The sequence below is a fragment of the Oncorhynchus kisutch genome, linkage group LG28 (genome assembly GCF_002021735.2).
Source record: "Oncorhynchus kisutch isolate 150728-3 linkage group LG28, Okis_V2, whole genome shotgun sequence".
NCBI classification, from domain to species: Eukaryota; Metazoa; Chordata; class Actinopteri; order Salmoniformes; family Salmonidae; genus Oncorhynchus; species Oncorhynchus kisutch.
In genome coordinates this window covers 42119961-42145493 of record NC_034201.2, presented here as the reverse complement: position 1 = coordinate 42145493, position 25533 = coordinate 42119961, and the positions used below count along the sequence as shown (strand labels likewise).

Sequence of the window (25533 nt, the reverse complement as noted above, 5' to 3'; positions counted from 1 at the left end):
CACGGAAGGAGAGTTGTATTCCATTGAAGCTTGCCTGGAGGGTTGTTAACACAGTGTCCAAAGAAGGGCCCGAAGTATACAGAATGGTGTCGTCTGCGTAGAGGTGGATCAGAGACTCACCAGCAGCAAGAGCGACCTCATTGATGTATACAGAGAAGAGAGTCGGTCCAAGAATTGAACCCTGTGGCACCCCCATAGAGACTGCCATGTATCTTTAATTCCTTTCAGAAAACCAAATAATATTTGAAGGTATTTGAATATAGGAAAGTTATTTGAAACCCAAAAATATTTATTTGATGGTTGCCAAATATTTGATGAAGAACCAAAAACTACAACAGTCGAATTGTTCATGGTACATGGTTTGGGGGGGGTAGTAGATATGAATTTTAATATAGCCTGTAGCCTATAGTTAAACACATGGGAGGGAAGCCTGGTCTCTGTTTGGGAGAGTTGGAAGGGAAGTATGGTTCGAATCCAGGCTGCATCACATCTGGCTGTGATTAGGAGTGCCATAGGGTGGCGCACAATTGGACCAGCCTCATCCGGGTTTGGCCAGGGTAGGCCGTCATTATAAATAAGATTTTGTTCTTAACTGACTTGCCTAGTTTAAATAGTTTACATTTAAAAAAATAAAAATGAGGAGATTCTCATTTGGGCAAAAGATCGTCCTCTCTCCTCCATGACCTGGAAACTGATGTGGTCGAGGGGTGTCATTTCATTAGTAGACAAATGGAAGTCTCATCCGCTCCTCGATAGCCACCTTTCATCAAGGTTACTCATGTGTATTCTACATGGAAGAGTTTAGAAATCTGCCACACCCCCTTTGAATCATCTTTTGTTTGTCAGAGGAGAAAAACATACACACGTTTAACAACAATGCTACTTAACTGACTTGCCTAGTTGTCCCTGACAACAACAAAAAAAAGTAATCTGTTCTTTCGACCAATCGACTGGTTGAAATTTTTAAACGTGTATTTTTCCGTATACAGACACACCCTATGTGTTTTAATAAAATCAACTATATGTAGGTTACTGAGCTTGTCTGATGCTTTAAGCACACTGTGATTTAAATCATTTAAGGTGCACAAATGACTCGAGGGAGTCAGAGATCAAGATAGGATTTTTGTCTTCTGATCAAGCTGTTCCCGAACCCCCTTCTAGCACTGCTGCTGGCCTTTGCAGATTCTGCCATTACGCTCCCGAAGTTACAGGTAATAGGCTACATCAGGGGTGGTCCATTTGGAGTGCCAATTTATCTTGCCATTTCTTGCCGATCTGCATGCCAGGTATGTACATTTACGTAAAACAGTTTATTATAAATTAAAGTCATATCTCAAAATCATTGTCATGTGATTTATACAAATTTATATCTCAATGGAAATTATACAAATCTAAAATGAACCTTTATTTCCATTGCCAACTAAGGTAAAAAAATAGCCTACTTAAAGCCAACAAATAAAAACATAGAAGCCTGCAGGTAGAAAATATCCTATTAAAAAGAAATCACATTGGCTACACATGACCTGTCTGCAACTTTGAAACATTGTATCACCCAACAACTTGGTCCAGCCTGAAGCTGGTGCTAACAAACTTGCAACATTTAATCAAATATTCTGCACCCTCCTGAGTTTCCTGAGCCAGTGAGCTCCAGACTGACACAGCTGCAGGGTATTTGCGCAAGGGATACGAAGTTATCAGGTAGGCCTATTTTATGACGTTTTCACAGCATCAGAGCATGACCATTTGTGAGACACAAGGTAATACAGCAACATTTTACTATCGCTTCGGTAACACTTTACAATAGGGTTCCATTTGTAAAGGGTTTGTAATTACATTATTACGGTTATTTAAGCATTTGTAAATGCATTGTAAAACATTACTAAATTGGTTATAACAAATTGTGTAATATTGAACCCTTTTGTATCATCATGCAACTGCATTTTTAATGGTTGCACAGTTAAACAATAGTTATTTTCTCACTTCTGGGTGTGGTGCATAGTTGCTCTGTCCCAGGAAGTGAAATGATTGGTTTTCAGACCAATGGTCAACTCCCATGAGTTGCATGCATCTTGCCCCACATTTGAAACCCATGATGATGCGTTGGTACACTTTTTTTTATTTATTCCAGGAATGATGGCTTCATCTCAAGCTATATTATTGGTGTGGTTCACTGGTTTCTGAAATCTGCGGATCTGTGAAACTTTCTTGAAATAAAGACGACCTCGTACAGAATGAAGAGCAGACAATGACATGTGACATTGAGTTGAGAAGAGTCATGATGGACCTGGCTATGGGAAGTGTGCAAAGGCCAGACAAAGAGATTGCGCGAAAAGAAACGTTCACAAGATAAAAAATTTTGACAGAGGAGAGAGATTCTCTATGCAATTTGTTTCACTTTTGAATACAGAAATTCTGCTGTATGATTTTAGTTCTTTGCTCAGCTAGTTAACGTTTGCTAGCACATCTGTCCTACCTCACTAGCTAAGAAACGTTTGCTAGCTAGTATTAGGTAAAACCTCAAATGTATTTTTGAATATAGACATTTTGCTATACGATTTAACACAGGATAATATTTGGCATGATATAGCTAACTAGATCACGTTTGCTGGCTAGCTAGTTAGTTTAGCTATCTAGCAAACATTAGCTGCCTGCTAGCTAGTTAGCTAACATCAACATGACAGAGTTTTCTTGCAATTTGTTTAGCTTTTTGGGATTAGAATGCTAGCTAGCTAGTTATCTAACCTTTGAACTCTGGTACAGTCTCTCTCTAGATGGGTTGCTGGTAAACTAACCAGCATCCTTTGTCAACAAACTAACATAAGTGGTTCCAATTTTAAGACTAACTTACTAGCTAGCTAACAAACTAGCTAGTGTATTAACCACAATTGTGATAACTATCTAACCCCTTTCATTTTGTCGTAGCTAGCAAATGAAACACAGTACCACTGTGAAGTTGCTCGGGCGGTGATGTTGTGTAAGGACAACGACCTCATGCTCAACTCCTCAAAAACCACAGAGATGGCAATACAGGAGAAGAAAGAACCTCAAGGCCCCCGTCATAATCACTGACCAACCAATAACCCTGACAGATTCGTTCAAATTCCTCGGTACTTACATCAGTGGCTCACTGAAATGGGACATCAACTCCAACCACATCATCATGAAGGCCCAGCAGAGACTGTGCTTTATAAGACAACTGAAAAAGTACAAGGTTAAACAACAGCTGCTTTTTCAGTTTTGTGAGGCTGGGGTATATGTGTATATTAGTCATGTAGGAGCTACCCCATGCTGTACCGTATACACACCACCGACCTTGGATGAGTGGCAATAAAGTATCTTGTATTTCACTTTTGTTTTTAAAGTATTTCTTTTTTTTAGCAGTTCAGTGTTTAACTCAATTATAAATGGTTATAGGTCTGTCACTTTTTAAAATAAGGCGTTTTTGAATTTATAAATGTTTATAGGTATCAAATAATGATTTAGTTATTTGTCGCCGAATACAACCGGTGTAGTAGACCTTACAGTGAAATGCTGAATACAACCGGTGTAGTAGACCTTACAGTGAAATGCTGAATACAACCGGTGTAGTAGACCTTACAGTGAAATGCTGAATACAACCGGTGTAGTAGACCTTACAGTGAAATGCTGAATACAACCGGTGTAGTAGACCTTACAGTGAAATGCTGAATACAACAGGTGTAGTAGACCTTAGAGTGAAATGCTGAATACAACCGGTGTAGTAGACCTTACAGTGAAATGCTGAATACAACCGGTGTAGTAGACCTTACAGTGAAATGCTGAATACAACCGGTGTAGACCTTACAGTGAAATGCTGAATACAACCGGTGTAGACCTTACAGTGAAATGCTGAATACAACCGGTGTAGACCTTACAGTGAAATGCTGAATACAACCGGTGTAGTAGACCTTACAGTGAAATGCTGAATACAACCGGTGTAGTAGACCTTACAGTGAAATGCTGAATACAACCGGTGTAGTAGACCTTACAGTGAAATGCTGAATACAACCGGTGTAGACCTTACAGTGAAATGCTGAATACAACCGGTGTAGACCTTACAGTGAAATGCTGAATACAACCGGTGTAGACCTTACAGTGAAATGCCGAATACAACCGGTGTAGACCTTACAGTGAAATGCCGAATACAACCGGTGTAGACCTTACAGTGAAATGCCGAATACAACCGGTGTAGACCTTACAGTGAAATGCCGAATACAACCGGTGTAGACCTTACAGTGAAATGCCGAATACAACCGGTGTAGACCTTACAGTTAAATGCCGAATACACCGGTGTAGACCTTACAGTGAAATGCCGAATACAACCGGTGTAGACCTTACAGTGAAATGCCGAATACAACCGGTGTAGACCTTACAGTGAAATGCCGAATACAACCGGTGTAGACCTTACAGTGAAATGCTGAATACAACCGGTGTAGACCTTACAGTGAAATGCTGAATACAACCGGTGTAGACCTTACAGTGAAATGCTGAATACAACCGGTGTAGTAGACCTTACAGTGAAATGCTGAATACAACCGGTGTAGTAGACCTTACAGTGAAATGCTGAATACAACCGGTGTAGTAGACCTTACAGTGAAATGCTGAATACAACCGGTGTAGTAGATCTTACAGTGAAATGCTGAATACAACCCGTGTAGTAGACCTTACAGTGAAATGCTGAATACAACCGGTGTAGTAGACCTTACAGTGAAATGCTGAATACAACCGGTGTAGACCTTACAGTGAAATGCTGAATACAACCGGTGTAGACCTTACAGTGAAATGCTGAATACAACCGGTGTAGACCTTACAGTGAAATGCTGAATACAACCGGTGTAGTAGACCTTACAGTGAAATGCTGAATACAACCGGTGTAGTAGACCTTACAGTGAAATGCTGAATACAACCGGTGTAGACCTTACAGTGAAATGCTGAATACAACCGGTGTAGACCTTACAGTGAAATGCTGAATACAACCGGTGTAGACCTTACAGTGAAATGCTGAATACAACCGGTGTAGACCTTACAGTGAAATGCCGAATACAACCGGTGTAGACCTTACAGTGAAATGCCGAATACAACCGGTGTAGACCTTACAGTGAAATGCCGAATACAACCGGTGTAGACCTTACAGTGAAATGCTGAATACAACCGGTGTAGTAGACCTTACAGTGAAATGCTGAATACAACCGGTGTAGTAGACCTTACAGTGAAATGCTGAATACAACCGGTGTAGACCTTACAGTGAAATGCTGAATACAACCGGTGTAGACCTTACAGTGAAATGCTGAATACAACCGGTGTAGACCTTACAGTGAAATGCTGAATACAACCGGTGTAGACCTTACAGTGAAATGCCGAATACAACCGGTGTAGACCTTACAGTGAAATGCCGAATACAACCGGTGTAGACCTTACAGTGAAATGCCGAATACAACCGGTGTAGACCTTACAGTGAAATGCCGAATACAACCGGTGTAGACCTTACAGTGAAATGCCGAATACAACCGGTGTAGACCTTACAGTGAAATGCCGAATACAACCGGTGTAGACCTTACAGTTAAATGCCGAATACACCGGTGTAGACCTTACAGTGAAATGCCGAATACAACCGGTGTAGACCTTACAGTGAAATGCCGAATACAACCGGTGTAGACCTTACAGTGAAATGCCGAATACAACCGGTGTAGACCTTACAGTGAAATGCTGAATACAACCGGTGTAGACCTTACAGTGAAATGCTGAATACAACCGGTGTAGACCTTACAGTGAAATGCTGAATACAACCGGTGTAGTAGACCTTACAGTGAAATGCTGAATACAACCGGTGTAGTAGACCTTACAGTGAAATGCTGAATACAACCGGTGTAGTAGACCTTACAGTGAAATGCTGAATACAACCGGTGTAGTAGATCTTACAGTGAAATGCTGAATACAACCGGTGTAGTAGACCTTACAGTGAAATGCTGAATACAACCGGTGTAGACCTTACAGTGAAATGCTTACTTACAGGCCCTTAACCAACAATGAAGTTAAGAAAATGCCTAATAAAAAATAAGTAAGAGATAAGAATAACAAATAATTAAAGAGCAGCAGTAAATAACAATAGCGGGGCTATATACAGGGGCTATATACAGGGGGTACCGGTACAGAGTCGATGTGCGGGGGGCACTGGTGTCAAGGTAATATGTACATGTAGTTCTGTCACTAAAATAAGATATACTTTTACCATTTATACATATGGGTAAATCATTTCTAGATGATTTGAGAGTTCACATACTTATAGGCAGTATTGGGAACTCATCAATACATAAGAGAAGATTCAACACTTTTTTGTTAAACATATTCAGTCAATGAATATGGGGTATGAAGTACAAAACATTTAACATTGTGAAAGGATACCACCTCCACTGGTATTACTGTTACCATATTTGGGGACTATCACAGAGAAGTGATACGTGTGTGTTGATATCATCTGGTAAGGCGTAATGAGGGATGATACATAAGGCTTCATCTTAAAAGCATTTAAGTGCATTTATAAATTGTTAAAAACTGGAGGTAAATTTTGGCTCACTATTTTGACAAACACTGACCAGTTATTTCACTATGTAGACCAATGGGATATAACTGTTTATTAATGCTTTATAAGGCATTTACAAATGATTAAATAACATTTAATGTAATTATATCCTCTTTATAAACCCTTTACAAATGTAACCTTTAATGTGTAGTGTTACCCCTTTTGTTACATAGAACTTTGCAAATTGCTTTATAATTGCATAATAATGGAGCTATTCCACATAAGTGGAATAAGGAACGGGCGCTATTCCTCTTGTGTAGAGTAGTTTTTTTTTTAAAGAATAAGAATCTTATTGCTATGCAATTCAAATACAATTAACAAAGGATTATGTGACAAGATGCTAATAAAACGCTCCAAAAGTAACTTGTTTTATTACAATACACCATTTAAAGATTGTGTGTGTGTGTGTGTGTTTTGAAATAAGAGCAGTTACCCTCAGATGGACAAAGGGGATCAAAGTTGTTTTTGCTAAGCTTCCAACTTGCTGTTCGCAAATAGCTGTGAATTTACTCTGCAGTATTTTCAGGTCTTCTAAAAAATGTATTGCAGCTTTCAACTTTTTCAGTGGAATGTTGAATGAGTCATACAGTATTTTTTATTTATTTTTTATTTATTTGACCTTTTATTTAACCAGGTAGGCAAGTTGAGAACAAGTTCTCATTTACAATTGCGACCTGGCCAAGATAAAGCAAAGCAGTTCGACAGATACGACACAGAATTACACATGGAGTAAAAACAAACATACAGTCAATAATGCAGTATAAACAAGTCTATATACAATGTGAGCAAATGAGGTGAGAAGGGAGGTAAAGGCAAAAAAGGCCATGATGGCAAAGTAAATACAATATAGCAAGTAAAATACTGGAATGGTAGTTTTGCAATGGAAGAATGTGCAAAGTAGAAATAAAAATAATGGGGTGCAAAGGAGCAAAATAAATAAATAAATAAAAATTAAATACAGTTGGGAAAGAGGTAGTTGTTTGGGCTAAATTATAGGTGGGCTATGTACAGGAGCAGTAATCTGTGAGCTGCTCTGACAGTTGGTGCTTAAAGCTAGTGAGGGAGATAAGTGATTCCAGTTTCAGAGATTTTTGTAGTTCGTTCCAGTCATTGGCAGCAGAGAACTGGAAGGAGAGGCGGCCAAAGAAAGAATTGGTTTTGGGGGTAACTAGAGAGATATACCTGCTGGAGCGTGTGCTACAGGTGGGAGATGCTATGGTGACCAGCGAGCTGAGATAAGGGGGGACTTTACCTAGCAGGGTCTTGTAGATGACATGGAGCCAGTGGGTTTGGCGACGAGTATGAAGCGAGGGCCAGCCAACGAGAGCGTACAGGTCACAATGGTGGGTAGTATATGTCTCTTTGGTGATAAAACGGATTGCACTGTGATAGACTGCATCCAATTTGTTGAGTAGGGTATTGGAGGCTATTTTGTAAATGACATCGCCAAAGTCGAGGATTGGTAGGATGGTCAGTTTTACAAGGGTATGTTTGGCAGCATGAGTGAAGGATGCTTTGTTGCGAAATAGGAAGCCAATTCTAGATTTACCTTTTGGATTGGAGATGTTTGATATGGGTCTGGAAGGAGAGTTTACAGTCTAACCAGACACCTAAGTATTTGTAGTTGTCCACGTATTCTAAGTCAGAGCCGTCCAGAGTAGTGATGTTGGACAGGCGGGTAGGTGCAGGTAGCGATCGGTTGAAGAGCATGCATTTAGTTTTACTTGTATTTAAGAGCAATTGGAGGCCACGGAAGGAGAGTTGTATGGCATTGAAGCTTGCCTGGAGGGTTGTTAACACAGTGTCCAAAGAAGGGCCGGAAGTATACAGAATGGTGTCGTCTGCGTAGAGGTGGATCAGGGACTCACCAGCAGCAAGAGCAACCTCATTGATGTATACAGAGAAGAGAGTCGGTCCAAGAATTTAACCCTGTGGCACCCCCATAGAGACTGCCAGAGGTCCGGACAGCAGACCCTCCGATTTGACACACTGAACTCTATCAGAGAAGTAGTTGGTGAACCAGGCGAGGCAATCATTTGAGAAACCAAGGCTGTCGAGTCTGCCGATGAGGATATGGTGATTGACAGAGTCGAAAGCCTTGGCCAGATCAATGAATACGGCTGCACAGTAATGTTTCTTATTGATGGCGTTTAAGATATCGTTTAGGACCTTGAGCGTGGCTGAGGTGCACCCATGACCAGCTCTGAAACCAGATTGCATAGCAGAGAAGGTATGGTGAGAATCGAAATGGTCGGTAATCTGTTTGTTGACTTGGCTTTCGAAGACCTTAGAAAGGCACGGTAGGATAGATATAGGTCTGTAGCAGTTTGGGTCAAGAGTGTCCCCCCCTTTGAAGAGGGGGATGACCGCAGCTGCTTTCCAATCTTTGGGAATCTCAGACGACACGAAAGAGAGGTTGAACAGGCTAGTAATAGGGGTGGCAACAATTTCGGCAGATAATTTTAGAAAGAAAGGGTCCAGATTGTCTAGCCCGGCTGATTTGTAGGGGTCCAGATTTTGCAGCTCTTTCAGAACATCAGCTGAATGGATTTGGGAGAAGGAGAAATGGGGAAGGCTTGGGCGAGTTGCTGTTGGGGGTGCAGTGCTGTTGTCCGGGGTAGGAGTAGCCAGGTGGAAAGCATGGCCAGCCGTAGAAAAATGCTTATTGAAATTCTCAATTATGATGGATTTATCAGTGGTGACAGTGTTTCCTATCTTCAGTGCAGTGGGCAGCTGGGAGGAGGTGTTCTTATTCTCCATGGACTTTACAGTGTCCCAGAACTTTTTTGAGTTAGTGTTGCAGGAAGCAAATTTCTGCTTGAAAAAGCTAGCCTTGGCTTTTCTAACTGCCTGTGTATAATGGTTTCTAGCTTCCCTGAACAGCTGCATATCACGGGGGCTGTTCGATGCTAATGCAGAACGCCATAGGATGTTTTTGTGTTGGTTAAGGGCAGTCAGGTCTGGGGAGAACCAAGGGCTATATCTGTTCCTGGTTCTAAATTTCTTGAATGGGGCATGTTTATTTAAGATGGTTAGGAAGGCATTTTTTAAAAATATCCAGGCATCCTCTACTGACGGGATGAGATCAATATCCTTCCAGGATACCCCGGCCAGGTCGATTAGAAAGGCCTGCTCGCAGAAGTGTTTCAGGGAGCGTTTTACAGTGATGAGTGGAGGTCGTTTGACCGCTGACCCATTACGGATGCAGGCAATGAGGCAGTGATCGCTGAGATCTTGGTTGAAGACAGCAGAGGTGTATTTAGAGGGGAAGTTGGTTAGGATGATATCTATGAGGGTGCCCGTGTTTAAGGCTTTGGGGAGGTACCTGGTAGGTTCATTGATAATTTGTGTGAGATTGAGGGCATCAAGTTTAGATTGTAGGATGGCTGGGGTGTTAAGCATGTTCCAGTTTAGGTCGCCTAGCAGCACGAACTCTGAAGATAGATGGGGGGCAATCAGTTCACATATGGTGTCCAGAGCACAGCTGGGGGCAGAGGGTGGTCTATAGCAGGCGGCAACGGTGAGAGACTTGTTTTTAGAGAGGTGGATTTTTAAAAGTAGAAGTTCAAATTGTTTGGGTACAGACCTGGATAGTAGGACAGAACTCTGCAGGCTATCTTTGCAGTAGATTGCAACACCGCCCCCTTTGGCAGTTCTATCTTGTCTGAAAATGTTGTCGTTTGGAATTAAAATGTCTGAATTTTTGGTGGTCTTCCTAAGCCAGGATTCAGACACAGCTAGAACATCCGGGTTGGCAGAGTGTGCTAAAGCAGTGAATAGAACAAACTTAGGGAGGAGGCTTCTAATGTTAACATGCATGAAACCAAGGCTATTACGGTTACAGAAGTCGTCAAAAGAGAGCGCCTGGGGAATAGGAGTGGAGCTAGGCACTGCAGGGCCTGGATTCACCTCTACATCGCCAGAGGAACATAGGAGGAGTAGAATAAGGGTACGGCTAAAAGCTATGAGAATTGGTCGTCTAGAACGTCTGGAACATAGAGTAAAAGGAGGTTTCTGGAGGCGATAAAATAGCATCAAGGTATAATGTACAGACAAATGTATGGTAGGATGTGAATACAGTGGAGGTAAACCTAGGTATTGAGTGATGAAGAGAGAGATATTGTCTCTAGAAACATCGTTGAAACCAGGAGATGTCATTGCATGTGTGGGTGGTGGAACTAATAGGTTGGATAAGGTATAGTGAGCAGGACTAGAGGCTCTACAGTGAAATAAGCCAATAAACACTAACCAAGCAATGGACAAGACATATTGACATTAAGGAGAGGCATGCTTAGTCGAGTGATCAAAAGGGTCCGGTGAGTGGAGAGGTTGGTTGGTGATTTAGACAGCTAGCCAGGGCATCGGTAGCAAGCTAGCATAGGATGGAGGTCTGTTGTTAGCCACCTCTTGCGTTCCGTCAGTAGATTGGTGGGGTTCCGTGTGGTAGAGGGGATTAATCCAAATCACACAACAACAACAAAAATAAAAACAATAGATATAGTTATAGTTATAGAGGCCCAAGAAGAAAACATAATAATAATAATAAAAAATAAAATAAAAATGTCCGATTGTCTATTCAGATAGCAGCCGGTAAGACAGCTAACGGTTAGCAGGCCGCAGATGGGTGTTCACGTAACGTCGCGACGGAGGAGCCAGCCGAATAACTCCTTCGGGTAGATAACGTCGGCAGTCCAGTTGTGAAGGCCCGGTGGGGCTCCGCGAAGGCAGTAAAATGGGTCCGGATAGGTGACTGCAGCCCAGGTGTGATTGATGGAACTCAGGAGTGATTGACGGAGCTTGCTAGCTCCGGAATAATTTATGTTTGCTCCGGAATCGACGAAGGCTGATAGTCACACGGATAGCAGCTAGCTAGCTGTGAGATCCGGGTATGAATGTCCAGAGAGCAGTCGAAATCCAGGGACATGGAGAGAGAAATTGGTCCGGTATGTTCCGTTCCGAGCCGCGCTGCACCGTACAGAACTGGCGATAGATTTTCGAGCTAAAGGATAGCTGATGACCACAAACCGTGGTTAGCTGAATACTAACGATTTGCCAGTAGAGGAGCTAACTAGCTTCTGAACTAGCTTCTGGCTAGTTTCAGGCTAGCTTCTTGGAGTTTCTGGCTAGCTTCTTGGAGGATTACAGATCTGAGGTAAATAATACTTTTTTATAAATATACATTGGTGAGGCGGGTTGCAGGAGAGTGTTTTGAAGATGAGTTGATGGAAAATAAAAATAAAATGTATGTGAAAAAGTTGTAAATATATATATATACAGGACACGACAAGACGAGGACAAAAGACGTCTGAACTGCTATGCCACCTTGGTTGAAAAAATGAAAAGTAGTCGATCATCACAACTTATACTTATCTGTACAACATAAAATGGGTCAATTTGGTTTGATTTGATTATGTATACCTGGGCCAATAGGCATTCAGGAGAATGGACGTTTACATGTTCAGATAGAAATGTATTGTGTAGATTAAATGTGACCGTCAGATTGGAATACTATAGGAGATTGTGTGTTCTATTCATTCTATTTCTGTCTTCAACATGCAGTTCCAGATTTAGGCCTAGTTGAAGGCAGCCAATCTAATAGTTTCAGAAAAGTAGTCACTTCCTGAGATCTGTATTCAAATATATTTTTTAAAGTTGGCATTTTTATATTCAAATAGTTGTAGTCCCCTCCAAAGTAACTATTCCCCCGGAAATAGTTGCTTTCCCCAAAGCGTAGTTAAAACTATAGTTATCCCAGATCAGTACTGAATGTATAGTTTGATTCTCTGTTTTATGTTAATCTATCCACCATGAAACACATGCTTCATAGAACTAAAGAAGTATCCTGTTTGGAACAAACCTGTTTGAGTTGTTGCCATTTGTTGATCTTTGTGTAGGCTATGTGTGATCAATTGGCTGTTTTCCTCAGATTTGATATCATTGGCTCATTCATCAGTCTCTGGTCCTGTCTTTTTTCCCCAGCTCTGTTCCATTGTCCTTCCATCTGGCCCTCTGTCACTGAGCACTTGACACTTGACCTCCTAAGGATCTGACCACCTGTCTGTGGTGATGCCCAGGCTAAACCCAGCTGCCACCTAACTAATCAGACCAGTGGTCACACAGGGTCACCTCCACTACTCTAGACTATCTCTGTCCTGTTTTTTTATATATTTTTTTATTTTTAGTATTTTTTAGATCTGGTACACTGCATTCTGGCTTAAAATTAACTATTCCAGCCGGCTCAATAGGGGGGGGTTGTACATTTGCTTTTCCATGTAGATTTGTGTGTTCGATTTCCTGGCTAGGTCAATATTAGGGTCAGGAATTCAGTCTCCCTCCCTCTTGTTAACACTCTATAGAGCCATAGAGTTGGATCACATTGTTTTTGTCATCAACAACATGTGGAAGAAATTGGCAGTAGGCTGAAAGTGAACTAATCTGATACATTTTATAGACTTAAGTAGTAGAAGAAGCTGCATTTCCTTCCCAGTGAGAACAGGTGTTCAAGCTTTCAGACCTCACCACCTTTTTCTGTTCCTCTCTCACTACATCATCCATGGCCCACTGTGGTAATGGCTTCCAGAGCTGCCTGCCTGGCTCTCCTGTCAACCTGCTCTCCCTGTGCGGGTGGGTCTGTGGGATTTAGTGAGAGTGGAGGAAGTGTCTGAGTTTTCTGTCAAAATGACATTAGGGTTGATTAGTAAAAGTGCTGGCAGCTGCAGGGGAAGGGATAGTCTCTAGAGCAGGGTAGGTAACTAGATTCAGCCTCAGGTCGATTTTTGCCGGAGCGGGTGGTCGGGGGGGGGGGGGGGGGGGGTCAGACCGTAATTATAATTTGTACACTGCAAATTGACCACAAAGATGTTATTTTCAAATACAATAATTTCATAACTTGATTATATTGACACGGGTGTGTGTGAGAGTGTGAAAACAGATTTCCTAAATTAACACTTTTTTTTTTACTGAATTCCTGGTGATTTTACTTTTTTATTTTTTTATTACTAAACTAAAATGTCATTTTTTCCCCCAACGATCTACACAAAATACTCTTGTCAAAGTGGAAGAAAAATTGTAATACTTCAAAATAAATAAATAGTGCATTGGGAAAGTATTCAGACCCCTTCCCCTTTTCCATATTTTGTTACGTTACAGCCTTATTCTAAACTGTATCAATAAAACCATTTCCTCATCAATCTACACACATAATGACAAAGCTAAAACATTTTTTTTTTTTATGGTTGCACATTTATTACAAATAAAAAAACAAGAAATAACTTATTTACGTATTCAGACCCTTTGCTATGAGACTCGAAATTGAGCTCGCACCTGTCTATATCAGGTCCTACAGTTGACAGTGCATGTCAGAGCAACAGACAGGTGTGTGTGTGCCTTTCCAAATCATGTCCAATCAATTGAATTTACAACCGGTGGACTCCAATCAAGTTGTAGAAACATCTCAAGGATGGTCATCGGAAACGGGATGCACCTGAGTTCAATTTTGAGTCTCATAGCGAAGGGTCTGAATACTTTTGTTAATTAAGTTATTTCTGTTTTGTATTTGTAATATATTTGCTAACTTTTCTGAAAACCTGTTTTTGCGCTTTGTTATGGGGTATTGTGTGTAGGTGGTTGGAGGTGTAACTGTAGCTCTTCCCTTGGCATCATGGGGAAATCAGCCAAGACCTCAGAAAACAAATTGTAGACCTCCACAAGTCTGGTTCATCCTTGGGTGCAATTTCCAAACGTCTGAAGGTACCACGTTCATCTGTACAAGCAATAGTACGCTGGTATAAACACCATGGGACCACGCAGCTGTCATACCACTCAGGAAGGAGACACGTTCTGTCTCCTAGAGATGAACGTACTTTGGTGCGAAAAGTGCAAATCAATCCCAGAACAACAGCAAAGGACCTTGTGAAGATGCTGGAGGAAACGGGTACAAAAGTATCTATATCCACAGTAAAACGAGTCCTATATCAACATAACCTGAAAGGCCGCTCAGCAAGGAAGAAGCCACTGCTCCAAAACCGCCATTAAAAAAAGCCAGACTACTGTTTGCAACTGCACATGGGGACAAAGATTGTACTTTTTGGAGAAATGTCCTCTGGTCTGATGAAACAAAAATAACTCTGTTTGGCCATAATGACCATTATGTTTGTAGGAAAACATTTGAATTCAGTCTGTAACATAACAAAATGTGGAATAAGTCAAGGGGTATAAATGCTTTCTGATGTCACTGTATGTATTCAACCCTCTGAGTCAATCCATACAGGAATCTCCTTTGGCAGGGATTGCAGCTGTATGTTTTTCTGGGTAAGTCTCTAAGAGCTGTGAGTCTTTCTGGGTAAGTCTCTAAGAGCTGTGAGTCTTTCTGGGTAAGTCTCTAAGAGCTGTGAGTCTTTCTGGGTAAGTCTCTAAGAGCTGTGAGTCTTTCTGGGTAAGTCTCTAAGAGCTGTGAGTCTTTCTGGGTAAGTCTCTAAGAGCTGTGAGTCTTTCTGGGTAAGTCTCTAAGAGCTGTGAGTCTTTCTGGGTAAGTCTCTAAGAGCTGTGAGTCTTTCTGGGTAAGTCTCTAAGAGCTGTGAGTCTTTCTGGGTAAGTCTCTAAGAGCTGTGAGTCTTTCTGGGTAAGTCTCTAAGAGCTGTGAGTCTTTCTGGGTAAGTCTCTAAGAGCTTTGAGCTCTAAGAGCTTTGCACAACTGGATTATACAATATTTGCATATTCTTTTTTTAAACTCTTCAAGCTTCGTCAAGTTGGTTGTTCATTGCTGGACAGTCGTTTTCAAGTGTTGACATAGATTTTCAAGTAGATTTAAGTCAAAGCTGTAACTAGGCCACTCAGGAACATTCAATGTCGTCATGGTAAGCAAGTCCAGTGTATGTTTGGCCTGTTAGGTGATTTGGTCTTGTGTTTTAGGTTATTGTCCTGCTGAAAGGTGAATGTGTCTCTTAGTGTCTGTTGGAAAGCAGACCTGAACAATCTTGGCCAGGTCGCAGTTGCAAATGAGAACTTGTTCTCAATTAGCCTACCTGGTTAAATGAAGGTGAAATAAAAATTAAACAATGTTTAAAGTCCTTGCAGATGACAAGCAAATCAATAACATGATACAGCCACCACCATGCTTGAAAATATGAAGAGTGAATAGGTGCTTGAAATTCACTACTCGACTGAGGGACCTCACAGATAATTGTATGTGTGGGTACGGAGAAGAGTTAGTCATTTAGAAATAATGTTAAGCACTAACTATTATAGTCCAGTGCAACTTATTATGTGACTTGTTAATCCTGTTTTTTGTGGGGAATCTCAATAGATGTGACTGGAAACCAGAGCTATTAGCTTCTGCATACCATTGAGTTTTTGTTGTGCCTTTTCATTCCTTTCACTGTTGTACAGTTGATCTGCCATGTTGTTTCAGCCTACATGTTGGCCGACGTTACCATGTTGATCTAATTTATTACAGAGCATAGCAGTTCTGTCTCCCATTACTCTAACCTTCCATTAGTTACATCTGTCAGGTGCCCCCCCCTCCTATCTGGCTCAGCTGAACTGTGACAGGGGAGGTTCGAACGGATGGTCCATAGGTGTGCTCTCTGAGTCCCTGAAAACATTGCCTCATGTTTATCACTGATCAGCTGCATTAACCCAGGCTCTGTTTGCCTTTCTTCCTCTCTGTTTTCTCTAATGCATTCTTCTCCTTCTTTCGAATTCCAGTTCTGTTGTCAGCTGGGTAATCTTTCATCCCTGAATGTTTTTGGGTGTCTTTCTAGTGTTGTCATAATCCGTTTTAAGCTGCTTCTCGAATCAAATCTTGAGAACCCTTTTTACTCATCAGTCAATTTAATGACTGTCATTATATCCTGTAGTTGCCGCCCGCTATGCCACTCCTGAGAGGAGAAAGTTGAGTAGAGCCCAGCTGTTTCCTGGCACTCTGCTCTGTGACTGGCAGGTCTGCTCTGTGACTGGCAGGTCTGCTCTGTGACGGGCAGGTCTACTCTGTGACTGGCAGGTCTGCTCTGTGACTGGCAGGTCTGCTGATGGTGATAGGAGTGAAATGGGGCCTGACAGGAAATTGCTCCCAGAACAGGCTCAATCTGGTCAGAGGAGTTCGCCTAGGCCCTTGCTGGACATCTAGGCTAAATCAGAGGTCTCTTAAGACCACTACCTATCCTAACACCACCACTCTAATACTCAAAACACACGGTATAATACCAGGAAGCCATGCCTCATGCAGAATATCCATCTGTGATAGAGGTCATAGTTCACATTGGTTACCCACCAGTGTCATTCAGTGTGTTTTATTAATATGATTCTTGATGTAAGTCTGTGTGGTTCCTGTTTGTTGCAGCACTAACGTGGTGATGAACTACTCTGATATCGAGTCCAAGGTGCGAGAGGTCACCAACGATGACCCCTGGGGTCCGTCTGGACAGCTCATGGGAGAGATCGCCAAGTAAGGGACAACCACAGCACAACGCTCAGTCCTATCACATTTGCATAACTAGCCTAGCAGTTGTGGCTTTACCAGTACTCTCTAATCCCATCCATATTTCTGATGTTCCTCTCAGATCCACGTTCATGTACGAGCAGTTCCCTGAGGTCATGAACATGCTGTGGACCAGAATGCTGAGGGACAATAAGAAGAACTGGAGAAGAGTTTACAAGGTGCCGAGTTTCTTATGTTTCATTCATACGATCATGTTGCCTGTGGAGTGGAGGCCTAGTGCCATGTTGCCTGTGGAGTGGAGGCCTAGTGCCATGTTGCCTGTGGAGTGGAGGCCTAGTGCCATGTTGCCTGTGGAGTGGAGGCCTAGTGCCATGTTGCCTGTGGGTAGGAAGCCTAGTGCCATGTTGCCTGTGGGTAGGAAGCCTAGTGCCATGTTGCCTGTGGGTAGGAGGCCTAGTGCCTTGTTGCCTGTGGGTAGGAAGCCTAGTGCCATGTTGCCTGTGGAGTGGAGGCCTAGTGCCATGTTGCCTGTGGGTAGGAAGCCTAGTGCCATGTTGCCTGCGGGTAGGAAGCCTAGTGCCATGTTGCCTGTGGGTAGGAAGCCTAGTGCCATGTTGCCTGTGGGTAGGAAGCCTGGTGCCATGTTGCCTGTGGAGTGGAGGCCTAGTGCCATGTTGCCTGTGGAGTGGAGGCCTAGTGCCATGTTGCCTGTGGGTAGGAGGCCTAGTGCCATGTTGCCTGTGGAGTGGAGGCCTAGTACCATGTTGCCTGTGGGTAGGAAGCCTGGTGCCATGTTGCCTGTGGAGTGGAGGCCTAGTGCCATGTTGCCTGTGGGTAGGAAGCCTAGTGCCATGTTGCCTGTGGGTAGGAAGCCTAGTGCCATGTTGCCTGTGGGTAGGAAGCCTAGTGCCATGTTGCCTGTGGGTAGGAAGCCTAGTGCCATGTTGCCTGTGGGTAGGAAGCCTAGTGCCATGTTGCCTGTGGGTAGGAAGCCTAGTGCCATGTTGCCTGTGGGTAGGAAGCCTAGTGCCATGTTGCCTGTGGGTAGGGGGCCTAGTACCATGTTGCCTGTGGAGTGGAGGCCTAGTGCCATGTTGCCTGTGGTGAGGAAGCCTAGTGCCATGTTGCCTGTGGGTAGGAAGCCTAGTGCCATGTTGCCTGTGGGTAGGAAGCCTAGTGCCATGTTGCCTGTGGGTAGGAAGCCTAGTGCCATGTTGCCTGTGGGTAGGAAGCCTAGTGCCATGTTGCCTGTGGGTAGGAAGCCTAGTGCCATGTTGCCTGTGGGTAGGAAGCCTAGTGCCATGTTGCCTGTGGGTAGGAAGCCTAGTGCCATGTTGCCTGTGGGTAGGAAGCCTAGTGCCATGTTGCCTGTGGGTAGGAAGCCTAGTGCCATGTTGCCTGTGGGTAGGAAGCCTTGTGCCATGTTGCCTGTGGGTAGGAAGCCTAGTGCCATGTTGCCTGTGGGTAGGGGGCCTAGTACCATGTTGCCTGTGGAGTGGAGGCCTAGTGCCATGTTGCCTGTGGGTAGGAAGCCTGGTGCCATGTTGCCTCTAACAGATGCTCCTCTCCTCCAGGCCTTACTATTATTGGCATATCTCATCAGGAACGGATCGGAGCGAGTTGTCACCAGCGCGAGGGAACACATCTATGACCTTCGCTCCTTAGAAAACTACCATTTTGTTGGTAAGCAATCATTTGGGACTGGTGCTACACAGCAGCACTGAAAGACCCAGAGCAGTGTGAACCCTAAGCCTGGCTATTGATTCATTCCATAACCATCCCCACGCCTCTCTTCTACACCAATCAGGATGTCCTCAGAGATGAGGCTCTTGGTTTCAGATGGAACACCCAGGAGTATTCATTAGTGAGGAAGTTTCCATGGCCACAGCTGGAGTACTGAAGAGTCAGTCAGATGCAAGTCATGTTCTGGTTTTCAACCTGGTATATATGTACATATGTAATGTGCACAAATGAAAAGTATGTAAATGATCAACTTGAGTGGCTCCTTGGATACCAACTGTATGCATTTGTGATTTGCTATGACAGAGTTGAAAACCTTGGATGGTTTTTGTACATGTTTTGTGTGGCTAGGCCGAGCCTGCATCTGTTTTCAGTGTTACAACAACACATGCTTTGGAGCCTAATGGCATCACAGAAATGTGAGAAACTCTGAAAATGTACAGTGGGGCAAAAAAGTATTTAGTCAGCCACCAATTGTGCAAGTTCTCCCACTTAAAAAGATGAGAGGCCTGTAATTTATCATAGGTACACTTCAACTATGACAGACAAAATGAGAGAAAAAAATCCAGAAAATCACATTGTAGGATTATTTATGAATTTATTTGCAAATTATGGTGGAAAATAAGTATTTGGTCACCTACAAAGAAGGTGCGTCACCTACAAAGAAGCAAGATTTCTGGCTCTCACAGACCTGTAGGCTCCTCTGTCCTCCACTCGTTACCTGTATTAATGGCACCTGTTTGAACTTGTTATCAGTATAAAAGACACCTGTCCACAACCTCAAACAGTCACACTCCAAACTCCACTATGGCCAAGACCAAAGAGCCAGAAACAAAATTGTAGACCTGCACCAGGCTGGGAAGACTGAATCTGCAATAGGTAAGCAGCTTGGTTTGAAGAAATAAACTGTGGGAGCAATTATTAGGAAATGGAAGACATACAAGACCACTGATAATCTCCCTCGATCTGGGGCTCCACGCAAGATCTCACCCCGTGGGGTCAAAATGATCACAAGAACGGTGAGCAAAAATCCCAGAACCACACGGGGGGACCCACAGAGAGCTGAGACCAAAGTAACAAAGCCTACCATCAGTAACACACTACGCCGCCAGGGACTCAAATCCTGCAGTGCCAGATGTGTCCCCCTGCTTAAGCCAGTACATGTCCAGGCCCGTCTGAAGTTTTTGTCACTTCTAGATTAGACTACTGCAATGCTCTACTTTTCGGCTACCCGGATAAAACACTAAATAAACTTCAGTTAGTGCTAAACACGGCTACTAGAATCTTTACTAGAACCAAAAAAGGCGAAAATTTAAAAAAAAGGAGAGTAAGGGGATAACATAATTACTGTAGAGCTATGTTAATCTTTTTTCATGCTTCGCTCTCAATAATTTGCATTTGGTGCATGGCATGAGCACTCACTAGGCTCTGTTACATAAAGTCCCCACTGAGACAAATACTGTCTCCAGGACAGGCCTGTTGTGGCAGTGAAACAATGGTGCCTGTGTTCCTCCTCCTGAAGAAGGTCCATAAAGGCCTGGTCCCAAGCTCTACCAGACCCTCATCCAAAGCTCTACCAGACCCTCATCCAAAGCTCTACCAGACCCTCATCCAAAGCCCTGCCAGACCCTCATCCAAAGCTCTACCAGACCCCCACCCAAAGCTCTACCAGACCCTCACCCAAAGCTCTACCAGACCCTCATCCAAAGCTGCTTTAGCCTGGAACTGCACTGCACTGTTCTGTTATTTCTCTCTCTCTCTCTCTCTCTCTCTCGCTCTCTTGCTCTCATTCTCTCTCGCTCTTTCTCGTTCTCTCTCTCTCTCTCTCAGCCAAAACAAACGTCACTTTATTTGCTTCAGTGTTGACTTCCCCTTTAACTGCTTACCCTGTCACTATGGCTAATGAGAGGTCAGGTTTATGGATGGTGCTGATTCTATTGTCAGTTTTCAATTCAAATGACCCCCACCATGGTGTAATGTGGGAAGCCAAAAGTGAAATGCCAGTGTATTAAAGTGTCCAATCGTGTTGTGTTCCTCCCCTCATCGCCAGACGAGGATGGGAAGGACCAGGGCGTCAACGTGCGTCAGAAGGTGAAGGAGATGGTGGAGTTTGTTCAGGATGACGACCAGCTCCGGGAGGAGAGGAAGAAGGCCAAGAAAAACAAGGACAAGTACATCGGCGTGTCCTCAGACAGCACTGGAGGAGGAGGATTCAACAAGACCAGCTGTAAGTGTCACCACACGGGAGGGAGAGCAGATTATCTGTGATGCTCTGTTGAGAATGTGGTATGGTCTCTCATTTCCATGCGCTCACAAATCTGTCATTTACCTCTAGTCCCTGTCATTTACCTCTAGTCCCTGTCATTTACCTCTAGTACCTGTCATTTACATCTAGTCCCTGTCATTTACATCTAGTCCCTGTCATTTACCTCTAGTCCCTGTCATTTACCTCTAGTCCCTGTCATTTGCCTCTAGTCCCTGTCATTTACCTCTAGTCCCTGTCCTCTACATCTAGTCCCTGTCACGTACCTCTAGTCCCTGTCATTTACCTCTAGTCCCTGTCATTTACCTCTAGTCCCTGTCATTTACCTCTAGTCCCTGTCATTTGCCTCTAGTCCCTGTCATTTACCTCTAGTCCCTGTCATTTACCTCTAGTCCCTGTCATTTACCTCTAGTCCCTGTCATTGTAATGTACCTCTAGTCCCTGTCAGTTACCTCTAGTCCCTGTCATTTACCTCTAGTCCCTGTCCTTTACCTCTAGTCCCTGTCATTTACATCTAGTCCCTGTCATTTACCTCTAGTCCCTGTCACTGTCATGTACCTCTAGTCCCTGTCACTGTCATGTACCTCTAGTCCCTGTCCCTGTCATTTACCTCTAGTCCCTGTCCTTTACCTCTAGTCCCTGTCCTTTACATCTAGTCCCTGTCAGTTACCTCTAGTCCCTGTCCCTGTCATTTACCTCTAGTCCCTGTCATTTACCTCTAGTCCCTGTCACTGTCATTTACCTCTAGTCCCTGTCACTGTCATTTACCTCTAGTCCCTGTCACTGTCAGTTACCTCTAGTCCCTGTCACTGTCAGTTACCTCTAGTCCCTGTCACTGTCAGTTACCTCTAGTCCCTGTCACTGTCAGTTACCTCTAGTCCCTGTCACTGTCAGTTACCTCTAGTCCCTGTCACTGTCAGTTACCTCTAGTCCCTGTCACTGTCAGTTACCTCTAGTCCCTGTCAGTTACCTCTAGTCCCTGTCACTGTCATTTACCTCTAGTCCCTGTCACTGTAATTTACATCTAGTCACTGTCACTGTAATTTACATCTAGTCACTGTACCTCTAGTCCCTGTCTCTGTGAGTCTTGTTGCAGGTCTCTGTCTGCAGTCTCAGAAGGCTTCCAGAATCGCTCCTCTATGCCTTCCTCTATTCCCCACAGGCCTCTTCCTCCTCATCACTGATCTTTTGATTAGAGCGATTTTCAATCCAGGATAAATCATGTCTTCTCGCATCTTCATCAGTGAGATTTCTGATCATGTTTGTACGAGAAAAACCTCAACGCCCTCACTATGTAACAGAACATATCTTCCCCATATCTGTTTTTGATTCGCTGCTTTCTGATCTGCTCTTCCGATATCTAATCGTCGGGCGAGTCCCTTGTCATTTCATTAGGATTCGGTTGGAGAAACAACTGATTGAAAGCCTTTATTTTCATGCTCCATTCATTTCTCCCTTTTGATTCCTGATATCTTTGATTTGCTGCTGTGATTTCCCACTTCATTAGTCAAACCAGAGTTCCCATTTTGTCAATTAATGATGTGTCAGGGGGGGGGAATTATTTTTGTCGCACAGGATCAAAATAACACTGCGATGGCGACATTCACATAGAGATGTTTCAGCGACACTCTGTAGCTGTGCAGTGCTTGTGTTGTCAATGGGCCCATCCATTTTCAATGCAGAATAACCAATTATCTGTTGCACATCTTAATTGGCATTCCAGATAGATGCAGTGCAGTCCCACAGCGGCTCTCATTATGTTAGTGAAGTGAGGCTCACTCAGCATAGCTACGTATTGCGTCAGATAACAACATTGACGAATACGCTGATTCGGTGTGCGAGTTCATTAGAACGTGCGTTGAAGATGCCGTTCCCATAGCAACGATTAAAACATTCCCTAACTAGAAACCGTGGATTGATGGCAGCATTTGTGTGAAACTGAAAGCGCGAACTACTGCTTTTAATCAGGGCAAGGTGACCGGAAACATGACCGAATACAAACAGTGCAGCTATTTCCTCCGCAAGGCAATCAAACAAGCTAAGCGCCAGTACAGAGACAAAGTAGAATCTCAATTCAACGGCTCAGACACAAGAGGTATGTGGCAGGGTCCACAGTCAATCACGGATTACAAAAAGAAAACCAGCCCCGTCGCGGACCAGGATGTCTTGCTCCCAGACAGACTCGCTTTGAGGACAATACAGTGCCACTGACACAGCCTGCAACGAAAACATGCGGACTCTCCTTCACTGCAGCCGAGGTGAGTAAGACATTTAAACGTGTTAACCCTCGCAAGGCTGCAGGCCCAGACGGCATCCCCAGCCGTGCCCTTAGAGCATGCGCAGACCAGCTGGCCGGTGTGTTTACGGACATATTCAATCAATCCCTATACCAGTCTGCTGTTCCCACATGCTTCAAGAGGGCCACCATTGTTCCTGTTCCCAAGAAAGCTAAGGTAACTGAGCTAAACGACTACCGCCCCGTAGCACTCACTTCCGTCATCATGAAGTGCTTTGAGAGACTAGTCAAGGACCATATCACCTCCACCCTACCTGACACCCTAGACCCACTCCAATTTGCTTACCGCCCAAATAGGTCCACAGACGATGCAATCTCAACCACACTGCACACTGCCCTAACCTATCTGGACAAGAGGAATACCTATGTGAGAATGCTGTTCATCGACTACAGCTCGGCATTCAACACCATAGTACCCTCCAAGCTCGTCATCAAGCTCGAGACCCTGGGTCTCGACCCCGCCCTGTGCAACTGGGTACTGGACTTCCTGACGGGCCGCCCCCAGGTGGTGAGGGTAGGCAACAACATCTCCACCCCGCTGATCCTCAACACTGGGGCCCCACAAAGGTGCGTTCTGAGCCCTCTCCTGTACTCCATGTTCACCCACGACTGCGTGGCCACGCACGCCTCCAACTCAATCATCAAGTTTGAGGACGACACAACAGTGGTAGGCTTGATTACCAACAACGACGAGACGGCCTACAGGGAGGAGGTGAGGGCCCTCGGAGTGTGGTGTCAGAAAAATAACCTCACACTCAACATCAACAAAACTAAGGAGATGATTGTGGACTTCAGGAAACAGCAGAGGGAACACCCCCCTATCCACATCGACGGGACAGTAGTGGAGAGGGTAGCAAGTTTTAAGTTCCTCGGCATACACATCACAGACAAACTGAATTGGTCCACTCACACAGACAGCATCGTGAAGAAGGCGCAGCAGCGCCTCTTCAACCTCAGGAGGCTGAAGAAATTCGGCTTGTCACCAAAAGCACTCACAAACTTCTACAGATGCACAATCGAGAGCATCCTGGCAGGCTGCATCACCGCCTGGTACGGCAACTGCTCCGCCCACAACCGTAAGGCTCTCCAGAGGGTAGTGAGGGCTGCACAACGCATCACCGGGGGCAAACTACCTGCCCTCCAGGACACCTACACCACCCGATGTTACAGGAAGGCCATAAAGATCATCAAGGACAACAACCACCCGAGCCACTGCCTGTTCACCCCGCTATCATCCAGAAGGCGAGGTCAGTACAGGTGCATCAAAGCTGGGACCGAGAGACTGAAAAACAGCTTCTATCTCAAGGCCATCAGACTGTTAAACAGCCACCACTAACATTGAGTGGCTGCTGCCAACACACTGACACGGACACTGACTCAACTCCAGCCACTTTAATAATGCGAATTGATGGGAAATGATGTCAAATGTATCACTAGCCACTTTAAACAATGCTACCTAATATCATGTTTACATACCCTACATTATTCATCTCATATGCATACGTATATACTGTACTCTATATCATCTACTGCATCCTTATGTAATAAATGTATCACTAGCCACTTTAACTATGCCACTTTGTTTACATACTCATCTCATATGTATATACTGTACTCGATACCATCTACTGTATCTTGCCTATGCTGCTCTGTACCATCACTCATTCATATATCTTTATGTACATATTCTTTATCCCCTTACACTGTGTATAAGACAGTAGTTTTGAAATTGTTAGTTAGATTACTTGTTGGTTATTACTGCATTGTCGGAACTAGAAGCACAAGCATTTCGCTACACTCGCATTAACATCTGCTAACCAACCATGTGTATGTGACAAATAAAATTGGATTTGATTTGATTTGAAACACATTAATGGTACCAAACCACACTTGATTTTTCAGCATAAACCTGTAACCCTGTCCCCCCCCCCCCTCTCTGCCCCTCTCCTCCCCCTTAGCGGGGGAAATGTTTGACTCCGAGCCCAAGGGGAAGTGGGATGAGGACTGGGACAAGAGAAAAGGAGCCTTCCCCTTCAGTGAGAAGCTGGGAGAAATCAGCGACAAGATCGGCAGCACCATCGACGACACTATCAACAAGTTCCACAAGAGGGAGAGGGACGACTCGCCCGACAGAATCAGGTATTCCTGAGTGTGTTGAAGTGCAAAAGGACAAAAACAAAAATGGAGATGTAATACTG

The 25533-nt window shown here is 43.9% G+C and overlaps 1 protein-coding gene across 2 annotated transcripts in view; it reads left to right on the top strand.

Moving 5' to 3' along the window:
• Positions 1-25533, top strand: part of LOC109873203 (clathrin interactor 1) — a 50202-nt gene that overhangs the window by 15757 nt on the left and 8912 nt on the right. For both annotated transcript variants that reach the window (XM_031808085.1, XM_031808084.1), the window contains exons 2-6: positions 16938-17042; positions 17158-17254; positions 18611-18719; positions 20827-21003; positions 25294-25474. In XM_031808085.1, coding sequence (XP_031663945.1) covers positions 16938-17042; positions 17158-17254; positions 18611-18719; positions 20827-21003; positions 25294-25474 — 669 coding nt within the window. The remainder of the gene's footprint in view (positions 1-16937; positions 17043-17157; positions 17255-18610; positions 18720-20826; positions 21004-25293; positions 25475-25533) is intronic.